This window comes from Vicia villosa, linkage group LG3 (assembly GCF_029867415.1).
Source record: "Vicia villosa cultivar HV-30 ecotype Madison, WI linkage group LG3, Vvil1.0, whole genome shotgun sequence".
Lineage (NCBI taxonomy): Eukaryota > Viridiplantae > Streptophyta > Magnoliopsida > Fabales > Fabaceae > Vicia > Vicia villosa.
Genome location: NC_081182.1, coordinates 67688566 through 67711184, shown reverse-complemented (window position 1 = coordinate 67711184; position 22619 = coordinate 67688566). Strand labels below are relative to the sequence as shown.

Below are 22619 nucleotides of genomic sequence, written 5' to 3'. Positions count from 1 at the left end.
ATTTTATTAATTTAAACTTTCCTTTTTAGTAACATATCAATATAATAGAATAGCCGAGAGTTTGACAAGTGTCCAAGTTGCCTTTTTTTTTTTTTTGGCTTTATACCACCGGTTTAGTCCGGTTCGGGGGCGAGTTCTGGCATCAAGTGGTTCCATCCCCCTCCCGATCGCAGTTGCGGGGGATCGAACCGTGGTTCTCCCTACCAAGTCCAGCGCCAATCACCACTGGACCAACTAACGATTGGTAGCTTTATTATATTCTATGATTCCAAATACATAGTTGCTGCTTTTTGCCTTTGATAATGTAACCTACTTTAATTCATTTTTTTGGAATCTTCACTCTCTCTCTCTCTTGTCCTTTTTCACGGGTCTTTCTATCACTTCAATCTTTCTTCCTCTGCCACTATGTTCTTCTTTATCTTTTTCTATCTCACCACCATCCTCTTATCTCTCATTCATTTCTCTTCCCCCTTCTTTCTATTCCTTCTCTTTCTCTTTCTCCCCATTCTCTTTCTCTTTATCTAAGTTAAAACATATTATCTTTCTTCTTCTTCTTCTTTTGGTATCATGCAGTCTGTAGTCTTCCTTCTTTTAGGTATGATTTTTCCCTTTCAGTTTGTATAAATGAAATTGATAAACCCTAATCCCAAAAAATTTCGGTTTCAAATCTGTGATATTTGATTTTTGTGGGTGCGATTTTTGGTTTTAGGTGTGTTTCAACGGTGAAGAAGAATAATATGAATGGCGACTATGGGTTACCAGTGATGAGAGTGGTGGTGGTGGAAACGAGCCTGCGACGACGAGTGTGGTGGTGGTGGTTGAAATGGGTTAGCAGCAATGAGTTTGTAGGTGGTGGAAACGGAATTTCGTGACGAGTGTGGTGGTGGTCCGATTTGAAATGATTTATGTTGGACATTTTCTATTTATGTTTTGTTACAGATTTCTGACGACGAACCAAATTCTTTTTACTACTTCTGTAATATTAGTTATGCTTATTGAGATTTCCTATTTTCACTTTCAGTATCACATTACATGTTCACCAGGTACTCTAGAAGATAAATATGAAAAGCTTTATGGTGAAGAGAAATGGACGGGGAAACCTCACGAGGTGGGATATCACTGTCTGAATCTTACTCATGTTTAGTAAGATAAATCACTGTCTGAATCTTAACATCAGCAAATGAATCAATCAACCATTTGTTACTGTACACTAATATTTATAAAAGGCCAGCTAAGATAGACTTGTAGAAGATCTTGCTCACATTTTTCTATAACATGATAACTGAGTTTGCTGTGTCGGTTAATAATCCTTGTTGGACACGATTCATGAAGGATCGCATCATCATCGCCAACAAAATATAAGTAGTTCGTATGCATTATGTTAACTGTTTTCTAGTGGTTATCATTACTTAAGTTGAAATACATGTGCACAGATACTGTATGATCTTTGTATTGGCATGACCCTACTTCTGATATTATATGTTAGGTATTTTATATGTTTTGTTGACATGGGTGAGACGTAATTGGCGTTATCAAAATATCGTTAGATGTCATATTATTGTTGTGATCAAGTGTTGTACATATTCGTGCTTCAGCATGATATCGATGTCAAGATGTTAAACGTGATCAAACGGCTGCTAAAGTAAACTGTTGTGGCTATTATGCCAAACTTTTCAGGTGCTAAATCGGAAGGTTACATTAGCTGGAATGAATCTGTTGCGTGTCAATTTTTGTCATAACGTTTGAATTATTATACATGGTTTATACTTCGAATGGGTCGAAATCTAATGTGGAGTTGCAAGATGATATTGCCGGCAAAACTTTGACTTCAAGGCCGCCAATACATACAATGATCACAACACTAGAACAATCTGGCAAGGAGAATAATTTCTCCATCCATATATATTGAGCTCCATCCAGCGTCAAGGTAATACTCTACAAATTGAGTACTAATTTGTTCACGGTGTCAAGGAAAGTACAGTCCTTGATCCTAACCTGTCATGAAAATCCCTAGCTTGGGCTAACATACTGTACTATAGTGAAACAATGAATGTAAACTAAGTTTATTAGCACAATTCTCTTAAAGTTAGAGTTCTCTCATTGTATTCTTTATTTTCCGATGTTGGTAGGCTAATTACTGACTGCATTCTGATGGTTTTGATATTTTCATTACTTCTTCCTTATATGAGGATATCAATTGATAATTTAAGAAATATACTTTTGAAATATTGTAGTCTTTCTGAAATATATGCTATGGAAATATTAGTTTGGCTCTTGAAATATAGTTGACTTATTGTCTTTTGGTTGAGGAGATAGTTCAGCTTTGTTTTTGAGATGTCCAAATGTCTTCGATGCATATTTTCTATGCATGTAGGACAAAGTAGAGACATGATCATGTTTAGTTTATTATAGAAACTTAAATAAATTGAATTCCTAATTGATTAGCATTCCACCTCAAGCTGCACAAAATGCACCTGACAGTAATTGATAATGATATCCTGAAAGAATGCTTAGGCTGAATGAAATTTTCTGCATTTTATAGGTACTAGGAGTTTGTTTCCAACAAGTCAGCTTTTGCCAAGTATATATGGATACAAATTTGGTTCAGAAGCTAAGCTTGCAGTGTTAAAGAACGTATCTGGTGACTTCAAGAAGATGGAAAAAAGAATCTTTGTGTTTATTATTGGTGGGGCTACTCGATCTGAGGTAAATAAGATAAAGAACTGCTGCAACAATATCTGGGATTTCGCAACTGTAATCCCATCTTAAGATTATTTTGTTATTTCCAGCTACGTGTTTGTCACAAACTGACAACAAAACTAATAAGAGAAGTAATCCTAGGCACTACTTCTATGGATGATCCTGCACAATATCTTACGATAATAACTCCTTCATGATTTTTCGCAAGAAACTTATATAAAGCACAATTGTTTCTCCTGATGTGGTTTAATGTGCATAAATTGAAGTTATTATGTGAGAGTAAAGTTACGCCTACGCTGGACGGCCTAGGAATATGAAGTGTTTCTTAATACTGCTAATTGCCAAAAAGTTGCCTATACCTTCTGTATCAATTATTACTCACCACCCTTAATTCTTTAGACATAGAAAGTTTATGTTCACTTGTTAAGGGATGAACACAGGGCCCTTTAAATTTTGGTTACTCAAATTTTGTCATGTACGATGGACATTTGGTATAACTGTTAGATGATATATTTTTCATGTCAAACTCAGCTGAAAGAAAATAAATTATAGCTTTTATTTTTACTTCTTCCTTATTCTCCCTTTTACAATGAATGACATGCAAGTCTCTGAACCAAATAATAAAATGTAAATATCAAGGAAGTAGTAACTAAGAAATGCATGCAGCAGGGTCCTCCATGGAAGCATCAAGGGCCTCTTCTAAATATGAGCTATTTTTCAGCAAATTGCAAGAGATAGCCTGTTGTGTTTATTACTATCAAGCGGTTACCGGATGGGAACAAGGAGCTTCATCGTGTTAGGTTCAGGTTACGTGTTTATGCATACGTTATTTTTGTAGCCGACAGAGATTTGGAGACGAAGATGCAAGGAAATGGTGGGAAGAGAATAGAGAAAGAGTTCAAGTCCAATACATATAAAGTCTTTGTGCCAGATGAAAAAAAGTGACTATGTCTTAAGTTGATTATTAGAATCCTCCTATTTTGGTGAATTTGGTTTCATATACATATATGTACTTGATTACTTTCACCATCTTCTGTTATATGTATTTTTTTCTCTCTGGCATTCTATTGTGATCATGGTTGGCATAAATCAATATAATTTATCAATTGTTAATTTTGTTTACTAAGGCCATATATCTATTTTCTTCTCATATGTCCTTTTTTATAACTTTAAAACGAAAAAGTGTGTAAATATGTATATTTAAAAAACTGACGACATTAGTCTGATATCTATACTCTAAAACTGAATAATGAATACCTTCATCTTTTAAAGGCAGGGAAGCCCAACTCTATTGAATGAAATTGATGAAAAATAAATTTTGTGAGCCATGAGTTGCATGAATTCAAACATGTATGAATCTAAACACAAGGAAAAATGATTTGTTTTTTTTAATTATTTATGTTATTAATATTTTTATTTTGAAATTAATTTTAGTTTAAGATAAATATTTTTTAAATTAATATATAAAAAATCGAAATATATATTATTGATGTAAAACATTTTTAATAAAACAATTTTATTTTTCTTTTAGAAATACGTTTTTCTTTTAAGAATAATGAACTCTTGTAGTAAAACAAAAGCGTGCGTAACACACCAATACCGTGCGAACGCACAGGTAACACACAAGTACCGTGTAAGCGCATGGATAACCATATCAAATTTCGTGCAAATGCACAGGTTATTATATTTTTTTGTACAATTAAAGAAAATAAAAGTGAAAATAATGTATTAATCCAAACACGCTATAAATATTTTGTTTTTTTTTAATTATTTATGTATCTTATATTTTTATTTTGAAATTATTTTTTAATTTAAGATATAAAATTATTTAATATAATATATGAAAAATTAAGATATATATTATTTAAGATACACTAGTACCGTACACACGCACGAGTAACACATCAGTACCGTGCGAAGAACACAGATAACACACATGTACCGTGTGAATGCACGGATAAAAAAAGTAAAAATAAAACTTATGAGTTATACTACTAATTTTTTATTTTTTTAATATTTTAAATCATAGTCCAAATTTTAATAAATACAACATCAAAATTAGTTCTTTTATATCATTCTCTTTTTGAACTTTTAAGTAAAATTATGTTTCTATTGATTTTCAACTAATCTTAATTTTGAATATTTATTTATCTCATTTATTAAACAATAGAAATCCTTTTATTATTACAATTCTGTCAATCTTAAAAAAAATATTATTTTTTTTAATTTTCTCAATTGATTTTTTACAAATTTTGTGTTTAATAATTTTTCTTGAACAATAATTTATTTAAAAAATTTATACAATTATCTTGTAATCTATTTTTTTCTTTCTTTTTTTAATAATTTTTTATTTAGTTTAATTCTCATGACAAACTAGTAACATATATGCGGTATACATCAGAATCCGTGCGAACACACGATTCCCACTAGTGTCATTGAAAGCTAATCAATTTATGCAAACTAATCAATACAAAACTTCTAACCTTTTTTTTTTGGAAATTTCTTTATCAACACCCCTGTTTTCTTGGTGACCCCTGATGAAAACCCCAAAATGCCCCCTGTTTCGAAAATGCATTTTCGAAATGCAAAAAAGGCGTTTTCGGAGATGCATCTCCGAAAGCGCCTTTTTTTTCTTCAAAATTTGTCTTATTTCAGAAGTGCATTTCCGAAAATAGGATTTCGGAAGTGCATTTTGGAAATACTGCGCGTTTTGCAGATTTAGCAAAACAGCCCCTCCCCCCAATTCATTTACCCTAAATCACCATCAACACTTCCTCAAAGAGATTTTTTTCAAAACCAAGTTCCGAGGCTACATCAAAGGTTGTTTCTACTTGCTCTACTACATTCAAAATCTTCTCAATCACTTCAATTTGCAAGTTTCATAATCCTTAGATCCATAATTCAAATGCATGTTAGAGTTGTTAGAAATTACAAAAATGATATAGGGGTAGGTTGTTAGTAGTATTTAGGTTGTTTAGAAGCATCATAAAATGTTTGAGCATTGGATTTTGGGGTCCAGGGCCGGCCCTAGGGGTAGGCCACCAAGGCTACCGCCTAGGGCCTCACATCTTTAGTTCATATTTATATAATTTTATTTAATTGGTTTTTTTTTAAAAATAACATTTTAAATTATATTATACATAATTAAATGATAACATCTATTTAGAATATATAATAATAACAAACATCTACAATATATATTGTTTGATTTGTTATTTTAAAAGTCATTGGCATAGATAATAAATTTTTTTAACTCTTTAATATTATAGGAGACTTAATATCTAAATTATTTTTTTATAATTGTGACATTATTTTTTAATTATTATTATTTTATTTATTTTACGAGAAGAGTGTCTAAATGAGCTAATTTTATTACTAAATAAAATTGATTATAATAATTTAATATTTTACATCTTAAAATACCTAAATTATATAAATTTTAGAAATTTTTTAACTATATTAAAAATATTTAATTTTACATTTCGCCTTAGGCCTCAAAATATGTTGGGCCGGCCCTGTTGGGGTCTGCCATGGAAGTTGCAGAAGTTGGTTCGCAAAGGTGTTCCGGAAGTTCATTTCTGAAAACACCTCCCTCACCAGTTTCAGAAATGAACTTCCGAAATGTGTCCAGAAGTGGTTTTTTATTTATTTTTTTGAATTGTTTTGCATTCTTTTGGATTTCAGTTGTTTCAGGAATATGGCAGGCAACCCAGCACGCATCAGACAAGGGAGAGAGACTCAGACAGGGGAGAGAGACTCAGACAGCGTCGGCTAGACGCGAGCGGGCGGCGCAGCTGGCATCGACGCGTGGACGAGGTTGTGTCCGAGTACCCGTGCAGATGGACGAGGGTACTTCCTCATCTGGATCGAGGAGTCGTCTGGCTCGGGTCTTTTCTTCCCGTCAGTAGGAGGTACGAGAGGAGGAGGAGGAAGTTAGATACCAAGAGGCGGAGGAGGTACCAGATGTTGACCCTCCGCACGGGGAGGAGGAGGAGGACTACCCAGGAGGGTCCAGTGACACGTCCGTGCTGATTTCCTACCACGATCACGTCGCTCGACGTGTCTGGGAGGGAGAGGTATTTTTTATAATTTGTCCGACTTTATTATTTTAATCGTTTTTTATTTAGCTTTTTATTCCACATTTTCTTAACGGTCTAATTAACAATGTTTTTTGTTTTGTTTTTGTTGTAACAGGAGAGACAAACTTTAATAATGGTGAACCACGCCCGGAAGATTTTCGCTCTCTTTAAACCAGATGCGCAGTGGTTTAACGACGCGGTGACAACTTCAGGGCTAGGTGGGCTGTGCATGACGGGGTACACCACCATCAGCCACGACATGCAGGGGGCCTTTGTGGAGCGGTGGCACAGGGAGACGTCTTCTTTCCACTTACCGGTAGGGGAGATGACGATCACCTTGCACGATGTGCAGTGTCTTCTCCACTTGTCGATTAGGGGGATGCTGCTGGACCATTCCCGAATCCAGAGGGTCGATACGATCGACTAGATGACGATCTATCTGGGTATGGAGCCAGATATGGTTGATTTTGAGTGCCGGACGACAAATGGGCCTCATATCCGATTCTCTACACTGAGCATTTATTACGAGCACCACTTGGTGGCGGCGGTCGAAGCCGAGGATGCGGAGAACGGCCTATTTATGGAGTATCACTGTGCTTGCGCTCTCCGGTGCTGGTTTATATTTTTGGCAGGCACTGCACTCTTTTTGGACAAGAGTGCAAGATACATCAACGTGACCTACCTCCGCTACTTCATGGACTTGACTACTGTTCACCAGTGGAACTGGAGGTCAGCTATTCTGGTATACCTATACCAAAAACTGAATGAGGCCTCCAACTGGAGGACCAGACAATTGACCGGATCCGCCACACTCCTGACGATACGTTTCATTTTAATTGATTCACATTTATTTATGTTTCGTATTTATTTTTAATACATTATCGTGTTTGTGTTTCAGGGCTGGATCATCTCCTACTTCCCCCGCATCCACGGCTTCGCTATTGATCCGGCGTACGAGGACGCCATGCCCAGGGCCGCCCGATACGTTCTCCAAAGGGGGAACAATACAGTGGGACCATATCGTGGGTACCTCGACCGCACAGCTCACGATGACATCACTTGGAGGCCATTCAGCGACTACACTGTTGTTGTCGCCTTTGACATCATCTCGTTATATTCTGGCTGGTTGGCATGCGGGACCAACACCATGGTGACGTATCTCCTTGAGCGGTGCATGCGACAGTTTGGATTTGTGCAGATGATACCCAGGTCACCTTTTGAGGCTGCTCTCGACACAGTTACCCGAGTGCAGCTCACTGGCATATTTGCGGATTGGGAGCGCCATGTGGTCCCGGAGGAGTATCGTCGCATGCAGGTCACCCAGGACTGGCACAGTGTGGAGGGGTATGTCACATGGTTCTATCGGGTGTCACATCTTCTGATGACATCCGACGCTCCCAGCGCTCCTCGGTCAGCATACGGGGAGCTCCTGGAGAACCAGCAGGCCGAGGATGACCATGCCATTGATCTCCTGCCGATCTGCCAGTGGATAGAGATGCTTGGGCGGGACGCGTTGGACCGAGGTATCATTGATCAGGGTGGTCCAGAGGCAGTCGCCGTGGTGGAGAGGATCGTCGGTGACGTGGGTCGTGCGGCGGCATATAGGAGGCAGAGGAGGTCCTAGGGAGTGAGGGTTAGGCATACCCAGTAGGGGTTTGAGTTTTTTTTCTTGTACTCAGATTTTATTTCGCACACTATTACTCGTTTTGTATATATATTACTTGGATTTTATGTTGATATGTCGTTTATTTTATTCGGCGTATTCGTTTAATTAAAAATATCAGATTGTTAAGAAAAACATTAAAAAAAAAACACAATTTCTGCATAATTCGGAAGTGCATTTCTGAAACCCCCCAAAATGTGAAAAAATGTGTTTTTGAAAGTGCATCTCCGAAAACACCCCCCATTTGGTGTTTTCGGAAGTGCACCTCCGAAATCTGGAAAAATTTTATAAAAAAAAATACTTCGAAGATACATCTTATAAGAAGGTGGATAAAGAAATTTTCTTTTTTTCCCCAATTCACCCGCTAACATTCTCATATATTCCAACAAGCCTTTGTAATCCATGGACTTTTTTGGTTTCATTTCTACATTGAGTGTCGAAGTTTAGTATGGTGTTATAGTTTTGGACGGTAGTTCTAAGTACGTATGAGACAAGTGGAAAGATTGTATGCTTTCCACTAAGTTATGTTTCTTATCTAGCAAGATGGGTCCTCCTTGATCACACGAATCCTCACCCCATTAACTTTTTAAAGTATCTCAAGTAAACATGCTCTTTTTTACATAGTAGACAAACTAGATTTCTGAATCATATATCGTCCTACTTTTCAAATCTATACCAATTTGGATCATATAATCTAAAATTATGTCTTGATTAGAGGAGAAAACTTAGACTTAAATATACAATATGTATGGTTATTATATGTTGAAAACTAACTTTCTCCACTTCTCACACTTTCCATGATTAAAATATTGCAATGGTAGATCAATACTAATTAGTACATAACAAAGACATATAGATTAATTAATTAGTTATTGTCTTTAATTAAAGTCTTGAAACCTTGACTTTGAAATTGAATGACCTAACAACTAAGGCATCTTGAACCGGATAGGACAAGTTGTGTAGATAAAAAGGTATCAATGTACTATCATTGTGCCATTATTGAAAAGCAAGAGATGATGCAAAGGTTTGATAGGACACTGGTTAGTGCTCAACTGCTCATGATATTAGGTAAAGTGTTAACCATGAGATGAAATATGGGACCATTAGGTTCCCAAAAACCCTTATTAGAGGAGACTCTTGTTTCGTAATAAAGAAAAAATATACACCTAGCTAGCAACCTAACCCATCATATCATACACTCTTCATCAAGAAAATATACCTAACCCATCATATCATACACTCTTCTTCAAGAAAATATACACCTAGCTAGTATCCTAAGACATCATGTCACAACCTCTTCTTGAGTCCACCGTTGGGAGTGATCCAACCATCTAATCTTAATCGCACTTAAGGGTGGAATAAACTACCTCGGTTAAGAGAGACTTATAATCTAGCTAGCGGTGAAAATAAGCTGAGTCGAGTTAGACTTTGTCAAGCCTGAGTCTAATCGGCTAAAAAATTTTAAGACTAAGTCTGATATGTAGTCTATTATAGACTTATTTTTAGGTCTGAGTCTAGCCTATTTAAAGGTCTGATTGGCCTTCTAACCTACTTAAAAATCTGATTCATTTGAACATTTGTAAATAAACAATTCAACTAATGTAAAATACACTAACAAATTAAAAGATCAATGTGACTAATGTTTGTTTTCATTGAATCATTCGAGTTTATCTGTTAGCACAAATTTTGTGATACTATTTATTTGAGAGAATTTATAAAAATAACTTTTGACTACGACTTATAACATTGTTCATAAGATTTTTTTAAAGTGACTTTCACAAGTCCTTCAAGATAATTAAGTTTTATTGTTCCTATCTTAATTCATAGTACAAAACACAATATAATAATGATAAAGTTATCCATATGTTTGTCTGATATAGTTAAAGATTTTTTTATGGTATGTGGCCTAACATTTTTAGTTAAATAGGCTTATAAAAAAGCTTAAGTCTTTTCTATTTAGAAAAAAACTCTAGTCTAACCTAGACCTATATATGCTAGGTCGTATACTCCTGTTAGTTAGTCTGATCTATTCTCACCCCTAAGTCCAGTCTTCAGATGTTTAGATTAGATTAAAAAAAAATTAAATAGAAAAAGTTTAAATTTTTTATAAGTTTATTTTATAAAATGTTCAATCATAAATGATTTTTTAATAAATTAAGTCTCAATAATATCGTTATTTTTACTTTGTTTTTTTTACATCTGAATTAAGTTTAAGTATTTTGAAAATTTTATAAAAATAAACTAAAAACGCCTTATGAAGTTTTCATAAGTTTTTTAAATAAATAGTCTTAACTTATAAAATTCAAATAAGTTATTGCAAATAAATATTTAGTTTTATTGGTCTTTAGCTTTTTAATTTATCTAAATATTAGTTAAATTATTTGTTTGTATATGTTCAAATAAAATATGCTTTTAAGTAGATAAATAGTTCATTGAATTTAAAAAAAAATCAAATTCAAAACTAAAAATAAGCCTATAACAAAATATGTGTGAGACTTAAATTTTAAATATTTTAGTAAATCAAATTTAGTTTAAGTTTGACAAAAACCTAATTTAGTACTACCTCCGGTCCCATTTATAAGAAAATATTCTCTTTTTAGATACATTGAATAAATAATGTATCTAGACAGTATGTTGTCCAGATACATTATTTATTCAATGTATCTAAAAAGAGAATCTTTTCTTATAAATGGGACCAGAGGGAGTACAACTTATTTTCACCCTCTATTCAGAGTATCAAAAATCTCGCCTATAAATAATTCATTTTTAGTTTTGTTTTTACAATATCCTCTTGCTTTTGTTATCATCATATTGTAATAATTTACATACACTCTACTCTACAAATAAATGTGCAAATGATAGTACTATTATTTTGTGCACTAATGCATGTGTACATAGACATCAAAGTCACCCATGTTTCTTCCCAAAAATACAGTCAAGGAATCCCAACACCTCATCATCCCTTTTCCAAGTGCATATTAAAAGTAGAAACAAAAAGTAATGATCGATATTTTTCATGACAAATACATTTAGAGAATTCTTGTCACCCCACTACTTTAATATAACCCAAACATAAGTCATATATCTTTTAGGTAAGTATACTATACATTTAAAAATGTGTTTTATTAACATTTATCTAATCCACATTCTTTATTCCATATATATTACTTTTGAACAAACACACTTCAAAGAAAGTGTATCGTGTCTCACAACCCCTTCATGCATATTTTAAAAAAACCATAAAACTAGAAAACTAAGGTTAATACTATTTTTTTTTTTTTCATGTTATATAGGTAATTTTTGGTTTACCTATAAAAAATATCTAAATAGTATGCTGATTGAAATTTTTTTAAGACTTAATTATAATTTGGGTCTTTCTATTATTAATTTTTTAGGTTTTGGTTCTCCTATTTTAAAATCCCAAATTTTAGTCTATTTATTCCTTTTTATTTTTAGAATTTTAGTCCCTATTGTAACACCCCATTTTCTACCCGACATTTATATTAAAAATCAGAGTGCTAAAATTTTCAAACATAAAACAGGATGTCACATTTCAACATAAAACAACAAAGCAACCTGTATTTCTTTAAATATGATACATAGCATCCGGCTGAACAACTCACAACATATTTATTCATAGGAACATAACAACCTTTTTAATATTAAAACCACAGAATTACAACTTCCAACTTATAGATCAGTTAGCAACTTTATTCAACTAAAACATCGTTCAATTTATAATTATTCAACAATTAGTAATAACAGCAACTTAGAAACAACACATAAACACCCCCCCGAGTGCTACGTATCAGAGCAAGACCGACTCGAGCTAACAGTAACTAAAGACTTCATAAAGTTACTTCACTTCCACAGCTATTCTTGAGTACCTGCTCAATTACCCATAATAGGTAACATCATTACAGAAGGGGTGAGATATCCAACAATATAAGCAAGCGTATGATAAATAATATATTAAGATTAGATCATACAATATCACCACTTCATACTTATTCAAACAATAGTTATAATAACAAATAGCAACAACGGTTATAATAATTATTTACCAACAACAATTATGATAATAATATTCAGTAACAAGTATAACAACAATTAGTAACAACAATTAGCAACAACAACTATAACAATAGTTATAATAATTATTTCACAATTTAAATCATCATAACTTAATAACAACAACCACTTATAACAACAACTTACAATAACGACAACTTATATCAACAACAACAACGTAATAACAACAACAACGAAACAACAACAACAACTTCAAATGCGACTCAACTGTGCAAATGCATGTGGTACCATTTGGAGTAAAACTCCCAACTTAAACATATGCCAGGTTATCGAGGCATTTCAACAAGGCGTAAGCCTTCAACGTGGTGCCATTAAGGCCAAGGCATAAGCCTTCAACTTTTCAACGTGGTGCCATCAAGGCCAACTTAAACAATGCAAATGTATGCATGCAACAACAACCACAACGTCACAACAACAACAACAACAAAGCAACAACGACAACAATTCAACACTGTACCAACATTAGAGGTACTCAACGTCGCTTCAACACTGGCCATAGGCCTACAACTTAGTCAACATATCGACAACAACTTATATCAACAAATTGTATGAAGCAACAACTTATAGCAATAACAACAACACAACAGAAGTAACAACATGCAATTCAATCATACAAGTTCATACAACATGCAATTCAATCACACAAGTTCATATAACATGCACACGATTAATAGCGTACACCCGGTTCGACAATTACACAACATTACACACGAAAATGTATATCGATTCAACAAAATTCATCTACTGTGTTTGAAAATATTTTTATAAGATAGAACATAATTTTAGCTTTTCAACGGTCCAAACGGCACGTCAAATGGACACCCGAGTCAAAAGTTATGAATTTTCTAAGTTTCCGGAAAGCGCAAACACCGGTATCATACACCGAAACAACAAAATTTCATTACACACCAATTAAATTTTATTTCCAGAACATGTAACTATTTTTATAAGAAAATACACATTATTAGCTTTCTAGCGCTTCAAACGGGGACTCAAACGGACTTACGGATCAAAATATATGAATTTTTGAAGTTTTCTCCAAAACTAGATTTTTGCCCAGGAACAGCTACGGGTTTTATGCATTTTTCCATTAAAATCTAACCAATTCAATTATTTTTCATAAAACAAACACATATTCATTCATACCTAACATATAGTAGTGAATTGGAATCATAAAACATGAATTTTAACACATTGATTTTGATCCCAAATCTCAAACCCCATCATACCAAATCCCTATAACTCAACCCAAAAACTCAATTTTCCTCCTTCGATTCAGTTGCAAATCAATTTCGACCAACACAGAGACATAGCACTATAATAGTTATACTCAACCAACATTAATCCGTTTTTCTGCACTTAATTCCTCAATAATAATAATTATAAACCCTAGGTTAATTTCCCACAACAATTGATTGAACTTTTATAACCTTATTCATAGACATCAATCAATTTCAACATCAACAAAATTCAATCTCAAAGATACAAACAACCACACAAAACAGAGACAATCCATACAATCATAACCCCACATATCATTCATCATAATCCCGTTTATAGAGCTAGAACCTCACTCTTACCTTGGATTGGAGTCGCTCTCTATTCCGGTTGCACTTCGTTGCCGCCATAGTTCCAACCTCGCTCTTTCTCTTTCTTTGCAGCTTTGCAATTTTCTACGATAAATCTCTTTTTCTTCTCTAGAGCTCCAAACCCTTATTATTTCTTTCTTATAATAAACTTAATCCTCTGATTCCATTTAATCCAATATATAATAATAATAATAATAATAATAATAATAATAATAATAATAATATTCCTCTATTGGGCTCAACTTCTCTACACCTCCTTATTATTACATACCACCATAAAATAAACCTAACCAACAACTCATATTCCAATATAATAATAATTATATTATTTCTACAACTCCAATATAATAATAATTATATTATTTCTACAACTCCAATATAATAATTATATTATTTCTACAACTCCAATATAATAATAATTACCACATAACAACTTAAACCGACATAATAATCAAATTTCTCCGATAAATCCCAACTTCGACCAATTTCCAATTATTAAATCCTTAATTAATTTAATTTAAATAATTAGTTAAATTTGGGGCGTTACAACTCTCCCCCACTTGGATATTTTCGTCCTCGAAAATCTATCTGACACAACCATCCTCAACTTGCTTATACTCGACTATACAACATCACAACATACTCTTATCAACAGATTTTTGTTATAGCATCCTTCACTTTACTCACCATCAAGATAGCAAGATACGTCTATACCATCCAACACGATTTCGTCTACTATTAACAAGAGATTAAGGGTGATCAAGTCCTCAATTTGCCAATAGATATCCGACAACCATGATGGAGCATAAACCACCGTTACTAACTACAACAGTGCTCTTTTCCAAATTGTACTCGCCGACTCACATTTCCGATCCTAACTCACAATTCAAAACTTCCCAATAACTTCAACAACTTCTACAACTTTTTCCAAATTTTCAGCAAGAATCACCCAACTTCAAACACACTTATCTCTTTCAGTACAGACCTCCCAAACACAAAATTATATTCCAAAGTGAAGAGAATTTCGTGTAGATTCCAGAACTTCAAGAATCGCTTAAATCCGATTTACGAGTAAAAAGTTATCATCCTTGCGATGGGGCTGGTCCTGAATTCTCGTATGCAGAATTTTCCAAAAATCAGCATTAGAATCAAATATTAAAATGCACTTTTCTTCCTCTTCGTAAACTTCCTGAAGACAAATCTTATATGCAAACTATAGGGAATTTCGTAAGCTTTCCAAAAAGTCCAGAATCGCTTCAATTAGAATCACGAGTAAAAAGTTATGCCTCTTTTACTAACAGCTGCTCCATAATTACATAAATCAGAATTTGAGATTGATGAACATAAGTTCCAGCTCTCTCTCTCGCTTCCAAGATCTACCAACATCCTACAAGTGAATATATCCGAGAAGCACCACTTCTCCCCCACTTAGCTTCAAACCAACTCCTGCAACAATCAACTAGAAAACAAACAAGTATCGACAGTGTTTCACACACTAGTCGCATACACAGGAATAAACAACATTAGACGACTCTGGCCGGACAGACCGACCTGCTCTGATACCACTTGTAACACCCCATTTTCTACCCGACATTTATATTAAAAATCAGAGTGCTAAAATTTTCAAACATAAAACAGGATGTCACATTTCAACATAAAACAACAAAGCAACCTGTATTTCTTTAAATATGATACATAGCATTCAGCTGAACAACTCACAACATATTTATTCATAGGAACATAACAACCTTCTTAATATTAAAACCACAGAATTACAACTTCCAACTTATAGATCAGTTAGCAACTTTATTCAACTAAAACATCGTTCAATTTATAATTATTCAACATTTAGTAATAACATGATAAAATGATAACATCGCAAAAATATATTAACCATGATAAAATGATCAAAGAAGAAGAATAAAAACCAAAGCAAAAGGAATCTTAAAAAACGAAAAAACAAACAAAGAAAAGATACCGATCATTTGTGATTGATGATACAAAAAGGTTTAAGTTACAATGGTACTGTCGTATATGTTTTCAGTAGTGAAATTGAAGAAGACAATGCATTTTTTTTGGAAGAAGACGAGACTGATTTCATACTTCAATATTTCACTTTTTACTATGACTTTTTTTCAACTCACTCTCATTTTAGAATTTTCAATGTCTTTTCAATTGTCGGGTTGAGTCCGTTTCATGGGTTAGGTCCGAGTTTACCCGAATCCCAATTACTTTAAATGATTTTTTTTAAAATCATATTCACCAATAACTCGTATCCCAATTATTTAAATTTGAGTAACAATTTGTAAAGCACTTTTAAACATTCAAACTATAAATAGACCTATGAACTTCAAACTTGAAAAATTTAATTTAATCTTAGATTGATGACATATAAAATACCATATTTCTTTTAGATATTTATTTATAGACAAATTTGTTTGTTTTAGAGTTGAGCAAATGAACAACACACAAAATTCATTTATTTTGTTGGCCTTTAGATGATAGTTAAAATATAAGAATTACAAATATTAAACATCAACTATCATTATCGACAACAGTTTTACCTAAACTCCTAAACAACTTGCTCATGTCTGTCTATTCTCTAATCACATTTCTTTTGCCGTTTTCTATGTCTATGTGTCGCACTATCATTCTTCATTCCAACATTTTCTTTATATATAAATAAATTACTTTCTTCACTCCATTCAACCACTGTCACACAAAAAACACTCTTTCTTCTTCATACCTCTCTCGTTTTCATTACTCCTTAAACTCTTGCTTTGTTTCTTTGTCTCAATCTTGTTTATCATTGAATCTTCATTATTCCTGTTCCTCACTTTAATGTAACTGCAACTTCATTTTCTTTGTTCTGCTTCAACTTGTTCTTGTTATTGTTCCTTTTTGAAGTCTCTTTGCAGAAAGATGTAATTTTGATTTCAGATTAAACTACCCTTTTGCTTTTCAATTAATGTCTGAATCCTCAAAAGTGTTTTAAACGAATCCCAACATGGTCTCAGTCATGGAATCTCGCTAATCTAGCTGCATCTTTGAATGTTCTCTTCTGTTTATGAATATTCTTCTTAGAGCTTTTATACTATAGAAAATGCAGGTTGTGATTATGGGTTTTCGTTAATTTTTATTCTATTGCCCTCCATAGCTATAAATTCATAACTTTTATTTGATTAACTTCACTTTGAATTTGAGTGTGTGTGAGAGAGTGTAACATGTAACTTGTTTCTAGGTGTAAATTTTGTTCCTTTTGATATAGCATATGGAGGGTTTTTATTGTAATCTAGAACAAGGGTAGTTTTGGATCTTGGTTTTGTTATGGTTCAGTGTTTCTTCTTGTGAAGTGTTTGTTCTGTTGGATATGTAATCCAAGTACTTTTTGTTCAATTACTGACTAGTTCATTTCTCATTCATTACACAATATATGCAAAAGTTGTTCATAGATTCTTTGAAAATGTAAATACTTTTTTCTGGATTTCATTCATTCATTTACTTCACTATGAGTCTGGTGTGCTCAACAATCAACAAATAACTCCAGCTTCTAGCTTTTCTGTTTAGGATGATGTTATGTAGAATTCTCGTCTCCCTGCCCGGAGTTATGTTTTATTTTCGTGTATGCGGCTTTAAATAAGCACTGTTTTTTTACCTCTAGAGCTCTCTTGAATTGAGTCAGAAAAATCAGCATCTTCCAATTGCATATTTTTCATCTTCTTTCCTTATAAGATCAATCAATACTAGTTCATTGGCACTATTCAAAGACTTTCATGGAAGAAACATTTGTTCCTTTTCGCGGAATTAAGAATGATTTCAAAGCAAGAATTATGTGCTACAAACAAGATTGGACTAGTGGATTCCGCGCAGGTGCAAGGTTTGTGATATAACTATGTACTTGCTTGTTTTTATTGTCCAAACATTATAAAGAGAATTTGTGAATGATTTAATTTTGTTGTTGTTTTATATATAGGATCCTTGCACCAACTACATACATATTTTTTGCTTCTGCAATTCCTGTTATATCATTTGGCGAGCAACTCGAGAGAACTACTGGTACACAAATATTTTTCAGGTTCAGTCTCTTGGTGTTTGTTTATGTCATATTATATGCTAAGAAGTTATATTATACAGATGGAACTCTCACTGCTGTGCAGACTCTTGCATCAACTGCACTATGTGGTATTGTCCACTCGGTTATTGGAGGGCAACCTCTCCTCATACTAGGTGTAGCCGAGCCAACCGTTTTGATGTATACATTCATGTACAATTTCGCAAAGGATCGTGAGGATTTAGGACACAAATTATTCTTGCCTTGGACTGGATGGTATCTTTGGAAATCCCTACTCGGTTTATTTTTATAAGGGAGTTACTAATGAGCTGAAGTAACTTTGTTGATATTTTTTTACGAATAATGTTTTAGGGTGTGCGTTTGGACTGCACTGTTGCTGTTCTTGCTGGCTATTCTCGGTGCATGCTCCATAATCAACCGGTTCACGCGCCTTACCGGTGAACTATTTGGTCTGTTAATTGCAATGCTCTTTATGCAGCAGGCTATAAAGGTATTTTTCTTTAGTAATCTGTAACTTCTGTATGCGGTTTCGAATTAGGAACCTTCTGTTAACAGTTACCTAAAACGAAACTAGTATTTGATAAGAAGGTTAATGATCTCCATTTTAAAGGGACTTGTGGAAGAGTTTGGTGTACCAAAGACACAGACAGAAGGTACCAATCAGATTGCACTTCAATCCTCTTGGCTGTTTGGCAATGGAATGTTTGCTTTAGTTTTGTCGTTCGGCCTTCTTTTTACCGGTCTGGGAAGCCGCAAGGCTAGATCCTGGCGTTACGGGACAGGTACTTACTATGCTTTAGATTGTAAGTTTGAGGTAAATTATTTGTTTAATCGACATTCTCATTTTTCTTTAACCAATTTGTTATATATTGTAGGTTGGCTACGAGGATTTATAGCTGATTACGGAGTCCCCTTAATGATTCTCGTATGGACTGCTGTATCTTACATACCTGTCAACAAGGTCCCAAGGGGAATCCCGAGGCGACTTTTCAGTCCAAATCCATGGTCTCCTGGTGCATACTCAAATTGGACTGTTGTAAAGGTGAATTTGATTATGCATTATGGATAAAAAAATTTATCAGTAGAAGTCGAACTTGGTACTATTGATAATAATTTTTGTTGCTAATTGTTTGTTACAATTTGCAGGAAATGTTGAATGTGCCTCTATTGTACATTATTGGAGCATTTATACCAGCAACTATGATTGCCGTGCTTTACTACTTCGATCACAGCGTTGCATCACAACTCGCGCAGCAAAAAGAGTTCAATCTAAGAAAACCTCCATCTTATCATTATGACTTACTACTCCTCGGATTTTTGGTATGTTTTGAAATACTTGGAAATCCATTGTAATGGAAGTTAATGAAAACAGATAACCTATTTCTACTTTCTACTCCATCTCAGTCAATATTTTTGCATTTTAAATTCTTGTCAATTTTACTTTCCAGACCTTATTCTGCGGGCTTATTGGAATCCCTCCTTCCAACGGTGTGATTCCACAATCTCCAATGCATACCAAGAGCTTAGCTACTCTAAAACATCAGGTAACATATTTCTTACTGACCATTGAATATAGGACTTTCCGCTATGTATGGAAACTTGCTAATTGCTTTGTTCGGAATAGATTTTACGGCATAAGCTTGTCTCTACTGCACGAACGAGCATGGGGAAAAACATGAACCTGAGTCAGTTTTACGAAAGTATGAAAGAAGCATATGACGTAATGCAGACGCCATTGGTTTCCCAAATGCCATCCACCTTGGTAAACGTGATCCTATGATTTCCAATTGATCTTAAATTTGCGATCATCTTTTTTGCGTTACCCTTGGTTTTGTTCTTCGATCAGGGGCTGAAAGAGTTGAAGGAGTCTACCGTTGCACTTGCTTCAAGTCATGGATACATTGATGCTCCTGTTGATGAAATCGTCTTTGATGTGAATAAGGATGTTGATGACCTTATGCCAGTCGAAGTTAAAGAGCAGCGACTCAGTAATTTACTGCAGGCATCAATGGTTGCGGCTTGTGTTGCTGCTATGCCTCTTTTGAAGAAGATACCAACTTCGGTGCTTTGGGGTTACTTTGCCTTCATGGCTATTGAAAGCTTGCCGGGAAATCAGTTTTGGGAGAGAATATTGTACCTTTTCACTGCTCCAAGTCGAAGATACAAGTAAGTTTATTTTCCTAATCAATTTTGTCACCGTTCTAAGGCTCTCTTTGGATAAACAACTTAATCAAACGGTTATCTATATATAAACAATAAACTGTTTCCATCGACTATCTCAAAGAGGTTATGGAAATAAGCTGAAAACAACTTAATAAAGTTATCGCAAGCTTGTGACTATTAGCGATCTATTTTCCGAGATTGATGTTTTTCTCTTTTCCTTTCTAGACTGCTGGAGGAACACCATGCCACTTTTGTTGAGACTGTGCCTTTGAAAGCAATTGCTCTGTTTACTCTGTTCCAGACAGCTTACTTGCTTCTCTGCTTTGGCATAACCTGGATACCAATCGCCGGGGTCCTCTTCCCGTTGTTAATCATGCTTCTTGTCCCGGTTCGGCAATATTTTCTTCCTCATTTTTTCAAAGGAGCCCATCTACAAGAGTTGGACGCCGCATCATACGAGGAAGCACCGGCCATTGCTTTCAACATGTCCTTTGATGTAAGGTTTTGAATCATTTTAGTTTGATCTTTATCATGACAGTTAATCACGTATGTTATCGGTTGTGATTTGTCGATGGTGTATCAAAACTAAACTCTTATCAGATTAACACAAAAATGTTTTAATCTTATCACATATCTTGTTCACGGTTTTAATGTCGATATACCTTTCAGGACCTAAGTAACCATGGAAATATGGCCAATGTCAGTGGTGGAGAAATTCTTGATGAGATTATCACGAGGAGTCGCGGAGAGATACGTCGCACTCAAAGCTCTAAAGCATCTAGTTCATCTGCAACACCAATAGGAGGAGATATAAGGCCTGCTAATAGCCCGCAAATATCACGAACGATTCCTAGCCCTCGAGTAACCGCATTGAGAGGGGAAAGCAGCAGCGCAGGATCAAACGGAAAGGAGTTAAAGTTAAAGCAAATTCCTTGAAAAACATCCAAATGATACACAACTTAAAAGCTAAAATGTATCTTTAACAGATTATACTAGTACTAAGTGATTATAGTAGTACTAAGTGATGTTCTATAGGGTTTTTTTTTTTTTACAACAACAAAACATCGACATCTTCTTGATGTCTTTCTTTGTTTCCTTTTAATCCTATTCCTTACAATATATAAAATGGGCAGGAACATTTTCAAGTTGATGCTATTGATGAATGTTTGTTATGTTTCTTTTTGGATTTTAGTTTTATGTTGCTTAGCTGATTTTTAAAAAAATATACATGAAGGGATTATGAGACATGATACACTTCTTTTGAAGTGTGTTTGTTTAAAGTTGAATTGTTTCAAGATTGAAAATCAATATATATGGAATAAAGAATGTGGATAAGATAATGCTAAACAAACTCATTTTTAAATGTATAGCAGTTACCTAAAAGATATGACTTATGTTTGGGTTATTAAAGAAGTAGTTTGTGACAAGAATTTTGTATGATTTTGTTTAGGAGTTTGGAAGGGAGAAGAGAACACTTTCAAAAATGAATGAAGTAAATGAATGAAGTGATATATGTTAGAAATTCGGCATGATAATTCTGGATATCTTCGAAGAATCGTGTTCGTTCATTTTCCGAACAAAGTATTTCGACCCTATTTTTGTTCGGGTTCACGAAATCTTTGCGGGGATAATTCTCGAAAAGCAATCTGTTTTCTGACAATAGAGAACAGATCAGAATGTAGAGAGGAAGTATATTTCGTGTACCAAAATCGAGGCCAAATGACTCCTTATATAGGAGACCAATAATAGAAAACGAACAGACACACCTTTTCGGAAAAAACGGTCATGTCTGTTGGAAAAGGGTACAACTATTCAAACGAATTTTTCGAACGGGGCGCTACCCCGCACCCCGCCCGCTGACCTGGCAGCGGGAACCCCGTTTGTTAAAGAAGTAGTTTGTGACAAGAATTTTGTATGATTTTGTTTAGGAGTTTGGAACGGAGGAGAAGAGAACACTTTCAAAAATGAATGAAGTGATATACTGTTCTTTTCAATAGTCGATCTTGAGAATATTCATTATTGCTTGAGAGTTTTTATAAGGTTAAACCCATAAATCCCCCTTATATAAGGAAAATAAGTTTTCAGGATAACTTCGAATCAAAAAAATGAACAGACTTTGAAGCGGTAAGTCTCAAACCCAAAAAAATAACAGGCTTTGAAGCGGTTAGTCTCTAGCCCAAAAAAATAAACAGACTTTGAAGCGGTTAGTCTCCAACTCAAAAAAAATAAACAGGATTGAAGCAGTTAGTCTTCACACCAAT

General features: G+C 34.3%; 1 protein-coding gene and 1 long non-coding RNA gene across 6 annotated transcripts; both read left to right on the top strand.

Annotated features, from left to right (window-relative positions):
• Positions 1–323: 323 nt before the first annotated feature.
• On the top strand, positions 324–3824 carry LOC131661765 (uncharacterized). 4 transcript variants are annotated; one of them, XR_009301247.1, is made up of 5 exons: positions 324–595; positions 710–1108; positions 1678–1927; positions 2543–2706; positions 3367–3824. It is a non-coding gene; the product is annotated as an uncharacterized LOC131661765 (long non-coding RNA). The 4 variants fall into 4 exon arrangements; XR_009301246.1 differs by having other exon boundaries at positions 3370–3821; XR_009301248.1 differs by lacking the exon at positions 3367–3824 and adding an exon at positions 2790–3357.
• Positions 3825–16819: 12995 nt separating this feature from the next.
• LOC131661764 (boron transporter 1-like) lies at positions 16820–21503 on the top strand. 2 transcript variants are annotated; one of them, XM_058931382.1, is made up of 12 exons: positions 16820–18000; positions 18097–18179; positions 18258–18450; positions 18547–18685; positions 18806–18977; positions 19071–19237; positions 19342–19515; positions 19644–19739; positions 19820–19957; positions 20042–20361; positions 20584–20854; positions 21028–21503. In XM_058931382.1, the coding sequence occupies exons 1-12, from the start codon at positions 17897–17899 to the stop codon at positions 21292–21294; spliced, it is 2124 nt and encodes a 707-aa protein (XP_058787365.1). In that variant the 5' UTR covers positions 16820–17896; the 3' UTR covers positions 21295–21503. The 2 variants fall into 2 exon arrangements, with proteins under 2 accessions (XP_058787365.1, XP_058787364.1); XM_058931381.1 differs by having other exon boundaries at positions 18097–18450.
• Positions 21504–22619: the final 1116 nt, after the last annotated feature.